The sequence below is a fragment of the Mobula hypostoma genome, chromosome 2, assembly GCF_963921235.1.
Source record: "Mobula hypostoma chromosome 2, sMobHyp1.1, whole genome shotgun sequence".
In the NCBI taxonomy this organism is placed as follows: Eukaryota; Metazoa; Chordata; class Chondrichthyes; order Myliobatiformes; family Myliobatidae; genus Mobula; species Mobula hypostoma.
In genome coordinates, this window is record NC_086098.1 from 74,620,301 (window position 1) to 74,633,161 (window position 12,861).

General features: G+C 42.4%; 1 protein-coding gene across 2 annotated transcripts in view; it reads right to left on the minus strand.

Annotated features, from left to right (window-relative positions):
- Window positions 1–668: 668 nt before the first annotated feature.
- Window positions 669–12,861, minus strand: part of mcph1 (microcephalin 1) — a 292,116-nt gene continuing 279,923 nt past the window's right edge. For both annotated transcript variants that reach the window (XM_063038928.1, XM_063038934.1), the window contains exon 15: window positions 669–899. In XM_063038928.1, the coding sequence (XP_062894998.1) occupies window positions 796–899 (104 nt within the window). In that variant the 3' untranslated portion in view covers window positions 669–795. The remainder of the gene's footprint in view (window positions 900–12,861) is intronic.

The following is a 12,861-nucleotide window of genomic DNA, read 5'->3' on the forward strand; positions in this document are numbered from 1 at the left end:
TTTGCACTCCTGTTGTATATTGATTGAAATGAAATGAAACTACTGTGAATGCCTGCAAGAAAATGAACCTTAGTGTTGTATATGGTGGCATTTACGTACTTTGATCTTGAACTTTGAATCAGTTCATTCACCTCAACTGAATTGATTCTCCAACCTACAGAATCACTCTGCAACGCATGTTCACTGTGTTACTGTTTTTATTTGCAGTTTGCCTTCTTTTGCACATTGGTTGTTTGTATTGGTTTATTGTATTCATTTAATGAATCTCAGGGTAGTATATGGTGAAATGCATCTACTTTGATACTAAATTTACTTTGACTATTGAAATGTGCTTATACATCCAACACAAGACATTCTGCAGATCCTGAGTAACACACATAAAATGCTGGAGTAACTCAACAGGTCAGGCAGCATTGATGTAATGAAATAAAGAGTGGACGTTTCTGGCCAAAACCCTTTATCAGGACTTACACACCCCATTGCCGAGTTATTTTGTAACCCAAGTTATCTATTTATTTTAATAAACAGGAAAAACTGGAATATCATATCAGGATGTCAACCACTCACTTACCAATGTTACTAAATGTATAGTCAAAAGAACCGTCTTCAAATGATACACTGACAACAGGGAATATTTCAACATCTTTATAAAAACATGTGTACAAGCTCATTAAACTTGCTGAAGAACTTTAAAATCACACTATATAAAACAACCGAGAGATAATTGTCAGAGACTGTACTCTTAAAATGCAGATTTAAAAGAACTTCATTTTTCTGAGACACAATGTAGCTTCTTTACAAACCACTTCTTATAGAGGCAGAGTCATCTTCCACTGTGGTTCTCCTCTGTTCCAGAGTGTAGTTGTCCATACAGCAGATCTCATGTTTGGTAATACTGTCTGGAATGGGGGATGGGGTAAGAGAACAAAGAAACAATTACTGATTTGTGTTAACTAAAACACTGATAATATCCTTGGCTGATGACCCATTATCTGAAGAAAAATCTCTCCACAGATACTGCCTGACCAAAAGAGTCTTTTCAACATTTGTTGTCTATACTTGGAGACACACAGCATGGAAATAGACCCTTCAGGCCATCTGGTCTGTGCTGACCAAGGTGCTCATTTAAGTTAGACCAATTTACACCTTTCCTTTTCATATTCTTTTGTCATCTATTTGTCTTAATCAGACTTGCTGTGGACAAGAAAATATACAACTCCCAAAGAATGTACAAGGGAAGAATTGTGTTCTCCACTCTAATGCCCCATTGGAACCTTTTCGATTCTTTCACTGTGTACATAGTCTTTACCTCACAGGTTAGGTTATTTGGCCCATTGATTAGCTCCACCATTCCATCATGGTTGATTTATTATCTCTTTCAACCTCATTTTCCTGCCTTCTTCCCATAAACTTTGATGCCTTTACTAATCAAGAACCTTACAACCTTCACTTTAAATATACCCAAGACTTCGTCTCCACAGCCATCTATGGCAATAATTTCCAGATTCACCACCCTTTGGCTAAAGTCCTCCACATCTCTGCTCTAAATGGACATTCCTCTATTCTGAGATTGTGCCCTCTGGTTCTGGACTGTAGGAAACATTCTCTCCACATCCATTCTATCTATGCCTTTCAAAATTCAATAGGCTTCCAATAAGATCCCCCTGCATTCTTCTAAACTCAAGCGGATACAGGCCTAGAGACATCATGAGCAACTCATACATTAACCCTTTCATTCCCAGGATCATTCTTGTGAACCTCCTCTGGATCCTCTCCAATGCCAGCATATCCTTTCTTAGATAAGGGGCTCAAAACTGCTCCCCATACTCCAAGTGCAGTCTGACCAATGTCTTATAAAGTCTCAGAGGAAATCACTTTGGACTTCAGGAAGGTGCAGACAAACCATCCCTCTCTACAAATACATGGTTCCTCCGTTAAGAGAATTAAGTGCATGAAGTTCCTGGGTGTTCACATCATGGATGACCTCACCTGGTCCCTTAATGTCACCTCCCTGAAAAAGAAGTCACAGGAGTGCCTCAAGTTTCTAAGAAGATTGAGGCAATCAAGGCTCCCACCCTCCATCTTAACTGTGTTTTACAGAAGCACCATTGTGAATGTCCTGACAAGTTGCATCTCCATATGGTATGAGAGCAGTTGAGCATTGGACCAGCAGTCCCTCACAAAGGATTCTGAGAACAGCTGAGGAGATCATAGAGGTCTCCCTACCATCCATCAGGAGCACAGCTTATGCAGGGCCCTTAGTATTATTAAGGATCCCACCCATCTGTCCAGCATCCTCTTTGACTTTCTACCATCAGACAGGAGACTACGATGCATAAAAACTAGAACGGTCAGGACGAGAAACAGTTTCTTCCCCCAGGAATTAGGCTTCTGACGTCCCAGCTGCATCATATTCGAAGTGTCACTGGTTAATCTGTTCTGTACCTTACAATATTTAATATTAATGCACTTTAGTTTGTTATTTATATGTAATTTGACTGTAGATTTTATTCTTACCTTCAAAACTTATTGTTTTATGTGTACTACTGTGCTTCACACTCCAGTTTGAAGAAACGTCTTGTTTCTATATACATCATATGGTTATATATGTTATATACATGTAAATAGTTAAATGATAATAAACGTCACTTGACTTGACTTGACTTGAATTTTACATCCTTCCTTTTATATCCTAGTACTATTGAAAGGAATGTTAACATCACATTTGCCTTTCTTAGCACTGACACAACCTGCAAGTTATCCTTTAGGGGATCTTGCACAAGGATTCCCAAGTCCCTTTGCACCACCATCACCCAGGACATGAATACTTCTCATCGCCACCATCAAGTAGGATGAGAACACACACTCAAAATTTCAGGAACAACTTCTTTCCCTCTGCCATCAGATTTCTGAATGGACCATGAACCCATGAAGATTACTTCATTATTTTAAAAAAATTGCTATTTTTTGCACAATTTATTTAAGTTTATATAACTGAAATAGAATCCTTGACTTCCTAACCAGAAGACCACAATCTGTGCGGATTGGAAATAACATCTCTGCCTCACTGACAATCAACAGTGGCGCACCACAGGGATGTGTGCTTTACCCACTGCTCTGCCCTCCCTATACCATGACTGTGTGGCTAGGCACAGCTCAAATGCCCCCTCTAAATTTGCTGATGATACAACCATTGTTAGCAGAATTTCAGATGGTGACGAAAGAGCGTACAGAAGCAAGATATACCAGTTAGTTCAGTGGTGTTGTAGTAACAACCTTGCACTCAACGTCAGCAAGACCAAAGAGCTGATTGTGGACTTCAGAAAGGGTAGAACAAGGGATCACAAACCAATCTTTATAAAGGGATCAGAAGTGGAGAGAGTGAGCAATTTCAAGTTCTGGGTGTCAAGATCTCTGAGGACCTAAACTGAATGTAACATAGTGATCAGCTATAAAGAAGGCAAGACAGTGGCTATATTTCATTAGGGTGTTTGAGGAGATTTGGCCTGTCAACTAAAACACTTGAAAGCTGCTACAAATGTAGTGTGGAGAACATTCAGACAGGCTGCATCACCATCTGGTATTGGGAGGTTACTGCACAAGATTGAAGCGACAGAAACTTGTAAAATTAGTCAGCTCCATCTTGGGTACTAGCCTCCGTAGTACCCAAGCCATCTTCAAGGAGCAGTGCCTCAGAAAGGTGGTGTCCATCATTAAGGACCCCCACCACCCAGGACAAGCCTGGATGCCTGAAGGCACACACTCAGCGATTCAGGAACAGCTTCTTCCCCTCTGCCATCTGATTTCTGAATGGACATTGAACCTGTGAACACTACCCCACTACTTTTTTTTTGCAATACTTATTTTAACTTAACTATTTAATAGGCTTATACTTAATGTAACTCATTTTCTTTGTTCTGTCTTTATCATGTACTACTACTGTAAAGCTAACAAAGTGTGGTTGCACTTTAAAAACTCTCCCGCACACGTTTCCTGTCATCATCAGACACGATGAACAACTACCAACGTACCTGCCTCATCCACTTCTTCTGACAATTCATTTCTTATACTGACTGCCTTCTAAGTGGAAAAAGTTGACCGGCAGGCTTCTATTAATTCTCTCCTCTCTCTCATCCTCTAGCTTTTGATTCCAAATGCTGGGAAAAAGATATTGCGCGTTCTCTCTGTTTATAACTCTTGTCATTTTATACACCTATGTAAGATTATCCCTCATTCTCCTTTGCTCCAGAGAAAACAGTTCCAACCCAATCAGCCTCTCTCCATAATTCAATCCTGAGTCCTGTTAACATCCTCTTAAATTGCATGTAAAACACACTGCGGCAGACAGGAAGGCTCTACAACAGGGAGTCAAAACTGCCAAACACATCACTGGCACCAGCCTACTTGTATTCCACAAGTGCCTGGTGCCAGCCTGTTAGATAGTATGTTCTGTTCAAAGGGCATACATACAGAGGGGTCAGTAACATTATAAGGGATCCCACCCACCCTGCTCATGTTTGCTCCACTCCCATCAAGGAGGCTACAGAGCATCCATTATAGGACACCAGACTTAAGAATGGTCACTTTCCCAAGGCAGTAAGGCTGATCAATACCTCCACCTACTAACCCATCCTCTACTTCCCCAACCACTGTTACTTTATCTTTTCCTGTCAGTCACCTTATGTACAGACACTCCTGTCCCAATCATCACTTTATAGATCTACAATCAACTTATTTCTTCATCATCATTATAAGACCATGACATAGGAGCAGATACAGGCAATATGGCCTATCGAGTCTGCTCCAGCATTCAATCATGGCTGATCCCTTTTCTCTCCTCCTCAGCCCTACTCTCCAGTCTTCTCTTTCTAACCTTTAATGCTGTGTCCAGTCAAGCACCTATCAACCTTTGCCTTAAGTACGCCCAATGACCTGGCCTCCACAGCTGCCCGTGGTAACAAATTCCACAAATTCACCACCCTCTGGCGAAAGAAATTTCTCTGAATCTGTTTTAAAAGGACACCCCTCTATCCTGAGGCTGTGCCCACTTGTCCTAGACTCCCGCAACATGGGAAACATGCTTTCCTCATCTACTCTTGTCTCAACCTTTCAAAAATCGAAAGGTTTCAATGAGATCCCCCCTCACCTTCCTGAATTCCAGCGAGTACAGACCCAGAGCCATCAAATGTTCCTCGTATGATAACCCTTTCATTCCCAGAATTATCCTTGTGAATCTCGAATGAATCCTCTCCAATGCCAGCACATCTTTTCTAAGATGAGGAGCCCAAAACTATTCACAATACTCAAGGTGAGGCCTCACCAGTACCTTATAAAGCCTCAGCATCACATCCCTGCTCTTATATTCTAGACCTCTTGAAATAAATACCAACATTGCATTTGCCTTCCTCACCACCGACTCAACCTGCAAGTTAACCTTCAGGGTGCTCTGCACAAGGACTCCCAAATCCCTTTGCATCTCACGTGTTTGGATTTTCTCCCCGTTTAGAAAATATCCTGCACATTTATTTCTACTTCCAAAGTGCATGTCCATGCATTTTCCAACATTGTATTTCATTTGGCACTTTCTTGCCCATTCTCCTAATCTGTCTAAGGGGAAAGAAGGATCAGCCATGCCAGGCCGATCAGACTTGCTGGGCCAAATGACCTAATTCTGCTCCCATGTCTTATGGTCTAAGTCCTTCTGCAGCCTACTTGTTTCCTCAACACCACCTGCCCTTCCACCAGTCTTCATATAATCTGCAAACTTGGCAACAAAGCCATCTATTCCATCATCTAAATCATTGACATACAGCATAAAAAGCAGTCCCAACACCGATCCCTGCAGAACACCACTTCTGGCAGGCAACCAGAAAAGGATCCTTTTATTCCCACTCACTACCTCCTACCAATCAGCCATGCCTGTGTTGTGCCATGTTGTGTGACATAGGAGATCATGGCCTCATGATCATGATTGTTCTTGACAAATTTTTCTGCACAAGCCATTTGCTATTGCCTTCTTCTGGGCAGTATCTCTTTCAAAATGGGAGACACCAGCCATTATCAATACTCTTCAGAGATTGTCTGCCTGGCATCAGTTGTTGCAAAACCAGGACTTGTGATATGCACCAGCTGCTCCATGGGTTCACGTGACATGATCACAGGGCTAAATAAGTGCTAAACTTTGCCCAAGGGTGATCTGTTGATTTGCAGAGGGGAGAAGTGCCTCATACCACCTTTGGTGGAGACGTATCTTCATCCCAGCATTCAATCTACTTATAGAAACATAGAAACATAGAAAATAGGTGCAGGAGTAGGCCATTCGGCCCTTCGAGCCTGCACCGCCATTTATTATGATCATGGCTGATCATCCAACTCAGAACCCAGCCTTCCCTCCATACCCCCTGACCCCTGTAGCCACAAGGGCCATATCTAACTTCCTTTTAAACATAGCTAATGAACTGGCCTCAACAGTTTGCTGTGGCAGAGAATTCCACAGATTCACCACTCTCTGTGTGAAGAAGTTTTTCCTAACCTCGGTCCTAAAAGGCTTCCCCTCTATCCTCAAACTGTGACCCCTCGTTCTAGACCTCCCCAACATCGGGAACAATCTTCCCGCAATATAAGCTATATTATATATTTATACTTACTGTGCTTTTTTAATTAATACTGTGTTCTTAATCTTATTTGTTTGTACTGCATCGTATCCATTAGAACAATTATTTCATTCTCCTTTACACTTGTGTACTGGAAATGGCATTAAATAATCTCGAAATCTTCTCTGCACTCTTTCCAGCTAAGACAAGTTTTTCACTGTATCTGGTACATGCAACAGTAATAAACCTATTAGCCATAGACAGAGCCAAATCAAATGCTGGAGGAGCTCAGTGGGTCAGGCAGCATCTGTGTAGGGAACTGGACAGTTGATGTTTCAGCCTGCGCTCTTCATCTGATTCCCTGAGTTGCTCCAGCATTTCACTTGTTCCTTCAGATTAGTGTCTGCAGCATGTTGCCTCTGCAGTGTGCAGACTGCCTGTGTTCCTCTGGCACTTCACTTGTTCTTTCAGATTACAGTGTCTGCAGCGTGTTGCCTCTGCAGTGTGCAGACTGCCTGTGGGAGAGAACAACCCACAAAGTTAGATCACACTAATGTGATGTTAGCACAATGCAGGATGCACAGAGGAATGTGATGCCCAAGAAATTCCCCACAGATGGGTTCACATTATGGGTTATCAAGCTATCACCACTTTGTGGGGGATTCATGTTGACTTTCCTGCAGTCAGCCACAGAGAGGGAGGAGGTAGAGGCGTTGGAGAGTCTGGAGGAGTTCAGAGGAGACACCTGCCCTAATTTTCCACAAGTGCTTGGTGTCTTGGTGGTCCTGGCTCATCCGAACAGACACAGAAATGACAGGATCTATTCTCAGCCCAACACATTGATGCATAGAAGACACACCAACAACTCTACTTTGTTAGGAGTTTGAGGAGATGTGGCATGTCATCAAAGACTCTTAGCAAATTTCTACAGATGTAGTGTGGAGAGCATTGACACTGGCTGCAACAGTCTGATATGGAGACTCCAATGAAGAGGATTGCAAAAGATTCTGCAGGATTGTATACTCAGCTAGCTCCATCACAATCACAAACCTTCCCCCCATCAATGGTATCTTCAAAAGGTGATGCCTCAGAAAGGTGGCATCCACCATGAAATACTCTCACCATCCAGGACATACCCTTGTCTCATTACTACCATCAGGAGGAAATACAGGAGCTTGAAGTCCCACCCCCAATGCTTTAGGAACAGCTTTTTTCCCCTGCGCCATCAGATTTCTGAATGGTTTATGGACCCTGAACTCTACCTCTTTAGTCGTCTAATTGGAACTAAATACAGTGGATTCCACTTAATTGGGGGCACATCTGGGCCAGTACATTTTGGCTCAGTTAAGTGGCTACTCCAATTAATTGAAGTTTCATGGAAATAGTTAAACGGGTATAAAAAGATAAACTGCCATTTAACTGAGCAAGAAATTACATATGTAAATGAAATACGAAACAAATTAGAACACTACCATTGTGTCTAATGATGGCAGGAAACCTGTGCGGAGAAGTTTTTAAAGTGGAAAAGCCATTGCACTGGGGCAATTCCACTCTCTCAACCTTGGAAGTTTGGGTCTTGTGGGGCAAGTAGACATCCCAGCTGAGGTCTTCCCTGCTTGCAGTGGATGACCATGACTTTTTCTGTGTCTTGTCATGCCCTTTGCTCTCCACGTGGCATTGCAGAACCGCCTTCCTGGCCGTTGGATTCCACTGTAGATCTCATCCTTCCAGTCCACTGGAGCAAACTTCTCATGCTAGGACAGGCATGTAAGGACATACCCTCACCTGGTTTAGCCCGCCTGTCGAAGCGGTGTACCAGGATGTGGCCGCTGTCACATGTGTACAGCTACTTTGAGCCACAGGTGAGAGCTGAGTGTCTGGCGGGGACCAATTCAGAATAATTGTCAAATTCTTCATAATTAACATTTCCAAATTTGAAAGTGCAGTGCACAAAACAGTTCTGAATTGTCTTATCTCTTATTTCTTGCTAATTACCCATGACAAAAATCTCTGCTTTTTGAATTTACTGTAAACACACTCAACTGATACTACTTAAAAGTTGTTCATTATAAGCACAGTGTAGTGTCTAATGACCACACAACACGCACATGACTTACGCAAGTTAGAAAATGTTCAGCAACATTCTCCTGCCCCAATTAAGTGGGAAAGTGTCCCAAATAAACAGGGAATAGTGGCTATTTTCTTGATTTTTTTTTTCTTTAAGTGTTTTCCTAAAAAAGTGCCCAATTAATCGGAGTCCACTGTACTTATTTTTGTAATATAGAGATTTTTATGTCTTTGCGCTGAACTGCTGCTGCAAAACAACAAAATTTCACATTATATAAGACAGTGATAATAAACCCAAATCTAATTCTGTCTTGGGGCAACTTACAGTTGTCAATTAACCTTTCACCCCCCGTCTTTGCACTATGGGAGGAAAATAGAGCATCTGAGGGAATGTCCAAATTCCACTGGACAGGCTAGAGGTCAGGATTGAACATGCTGCCTAGAGCCCCACCGTACTTTTTTTTATATATTGGCTAAGACACACAATAAAAGAGCATGGAAATGATGTGACAACTGTATACAATATTAGTTAAACCACAGCCACCAGTTCTGGTTACCACATTGCAGGAAAGGTGTGAATGCACTGGCAAGATTTATATGGATTATTGCAAGATCTGGAGTAACGTATGGCTGTGCAAGGAATGGGTATCCTTGGGGGTGTTTTGAACAAAGAGCCTGCACAGAAAAAAATCGGAAGGACTGGCTTGTCTTTAGAAGGCTCTGAAGAACTATGGTAATTACCAATGAGTATGTTCAGGGCTCAGGTCGTTAGGTTACGGAATTATCTAACAGTCAAGGATAAGGGAAACGTAGGCTGCAAAGTGGACCCGAAGCCAAACTCAAATCAGTTCTGAATCAATGACACTCGTGGGCCACATGACATTCTCCTGATGAAGGGCCTTGGCCCAAAAAGCTGACTGTTTATTCTTCTCCATATCTGCTGCCTGTCCTTCTGAGTTCCTCCAACATTACTCTGGATTTCCAGCACCTGCAGAATGTCTTGGTTTATGATCTTCTCCTCTATTTCTATGCTCATCCCCAAATTTGAACAGCTGGTATCCCACCCCATGTCATCCACTTCAGCCCAGGTGAAGCTCTGCTCCTCGGATTCAGAACAGTCCAATTCTCTGGTTCCAAGTGCTGAAGATGTGGCATGCCACTGTTGTGCTCAAATACCACCATGGGCTTTCCACTCCCTGCTTCCAAGCAGTTAGATTTCTTCTGACTTGTACCCCCAGATGCTAGTGGTTTCTGCTGCTCTAGCCCGACTGCTTCAAGGTTCGATATGTTGTGCATTCAGAGATGCTCTTCTACATACTACTGTTGTAACACATTGTTATTTGAGTTACTGTCACCTTTGTGTTGGCTTCAACCTGTCTGGCTATTCTCTTCAGAATCAGAATCAGGTTTAATATCACTGGAAAACGCCGTGAAATTTGTCATTTTGAGGCCACAGTAGATTGCAATACATAACAATAAAAACCATAAATTACAGGAAGTGTATATAAAATTAAATAAGTAGTGCAAAAAGAGAGAAAAATACTGAGGGAGTGTTCATTGTCCATTCAGGAATCTGAAGGCAGAGGGGAAAAAAGGTGGTGTAGAAGCACTGAGTGTGTGTCATCAGATTCCTGTACCTCATCCTTGATTGTAGCAATGAGAAGAGGGAATCTTGCGTGATGGGGTCTCTAATGATGGATGCCAAACCGTTTGACACAGAGCCTTTAGAAGGTCTCCTGGATTTTAGGGAGGTTAGTGCTCATTTCGGAGCTGCTAGTTTCAACTTGTGCAGCTTTTTCCGATCCTGTGCAGTAGCCCCTCCACGTCAGATGACGATGCAACCAGTTAGAACACTCTCTACGGTGCATATGTAGAATTTGTGAATGTCTTTGGTAATAGAACTCATTCATTAACAAAGCATTTTTGCCCATGGAACTGCTGCTCACTCAATGTTTTTTTTTGTTTTATTAGAGAGCATGTCTTATAAAGTTAAGTTGCATGAGCTTGGGCTTTGCTTTTTGGAACAAAGGAGGGTGAGATATGACCTGTTGGAGGTCAGAAATAACTAATACCAGGGGGCATAATTTTAGGGTGATTTAAGTACAGGGGAGAGATCAGGGGTAGATTTCTTTTAAACAGAGAGTGCTGTGTTTGTGGAACCCCCTGCCAGGAATAGTGGTAGAGGCAGATACATTAGTAGCATTTAATAGACTCTTAGATAGATGAAATAAAAATGGAGAGTTATGTAGGAGGGAAGGGTTAGATTGATCTTAGAGTATGTTAAAAGGTTTAAGGCCCTTCTAGAATGAAGGGCCTGGACTGTGCTGTAATGTTTTATGCTCTATATTTCATAGTCATTACTGCCTGATTGTGTCATTCTGCTCTTTCTTGTTCGAATGCAGATATATATCAGAAATGCAAGCTGCCAATGAGAATATGAATTAGAACTGAGATTAAAAGGAGACAAGATAAGGAGCTACAAATTTGTGATGAGATCAAACTACTTTCATTGATTCGAAAGCAGAAAGCAACAAGTTCAAGAATGAGAACGGAGGGAGATGTTGGAATTTTCACAAACTTGGAGCTTCAGAGGTTGAGAGGAGACCTGTTAAAGCTTTGTAAAACTATGGGAGGCGTTGATAGGATAGACAGTCAGAATCTGTTCTCCAGGGTAGAAATGTCAAATTCTACAGCAAATGTATTTAAGATGAAAGGAGATATCAGGTGCAAAATGTCAATTCTGGACCAAAGTTGAGTCTCTGGGGGATCCTCGACAGCTGTGGCAGGGCTTGAATGCTATTACCTCTTACAAAGTGAAACCAAGCGACATAAGGGACAACAAAGCGTTACTCCTAGATGAGCTCAATGCCTTCTATGCTTACTTTGACAGTCAAAACATGGAGGAGCCTTCATGAACTCCAACAACTTCCAATGACCCTGTGATTTCAGAGGCTGATGTGAGAGTATCCTTCAGCAAGCTGAACCCAAGGAAAATATTTGTCTCAGATGGGATTCCTGGCTGAGTACTAAAGACCTGTGCCTATCAACTGGCTGGAGTGTTCACCGATATCTTTGATGTCCCGTTTCAGCAGTCTGTCTCTGAGAAGAACATGGGTAACCTGCCTCAATAGCTAACATCCAGTAGCATTTATACCCACAGTGAAGAAGTGCTTTACGAGGTTGGTGAAGAAACATATCAACTCCTGCTGGAGAAGCGACTTGGCTCTGCTCCAATTTGCCTACTATTACAACAGGTCCACAGCAGATGCTATTTCATTGGCTCTTCACTCAACGCTCTAACATCCGCTAAAGCAAAGGTGCATTCATCAGGATGCTCTTTATCAATGGGAGTTTGGCATTCAATACCTCCTTGTGCAATTGAATCCTTGATTTCCTCACCTGCAGACCCCAGTCAGTTCAGACTGGTAACAACATCTTCTGCACAATCTCCATCAGCACAGGTGCACCACAAGGCTGTTTTCTTAACCCCCTTAGCTCTACTCGAATTATACTTATGACCGTGAGGCTAAGCAGAGCTCCAATGCCAAATTTATTTGCAGACAACACCACTGTCATAGGTGGTGATGAAACAGCAGATAGTCAGAGATTGAAAATCCGGCTGAGTGGTGCCACAACGACCTCTCACTCAATGCCAGCAAAGCAAGGTGCTGATTATTGACTTCAGGAGGAGGAAAATGGAGGTCCATGAGCCAGTCCTCATCGGGGGATCAGAGGTGCAGAGGGTCAGCAACTTCAAATTCCTCAGTGTAATCATTTCAGATGATCTGTCCTGGACCCATCATGCAAGTGCAATTACAATGAAAGCACGGCAGTGCCTTCTCTTCTTCGAAGTTTGCGAAGATTCAGCATGACATCTAAAACTTTGATAAATTTCTATAGAGGTGTGGTGGAGAATATATTGACCATTGCATCATTATCTGGTATGGAAACACAAATGCTCTCAAATGGAAAGTCCTACAAAAAGTACTGGATACAGCTCAGTCCATCACAAGTAAAAACCCCCACACCATTGAGCATATCTACACAGAGTGCTGTTGCAGGAGGGTGGCATCCATCATCAAAGACCTCCATCACCCAGACCAAGCTCTTTTCTCACTGTTGTCATCAGGAAGGAGGTACAGGAGCCTCAAGACCCACACCATCACATTCAGGAACATTTATTACCCCTCAACCATCAGGC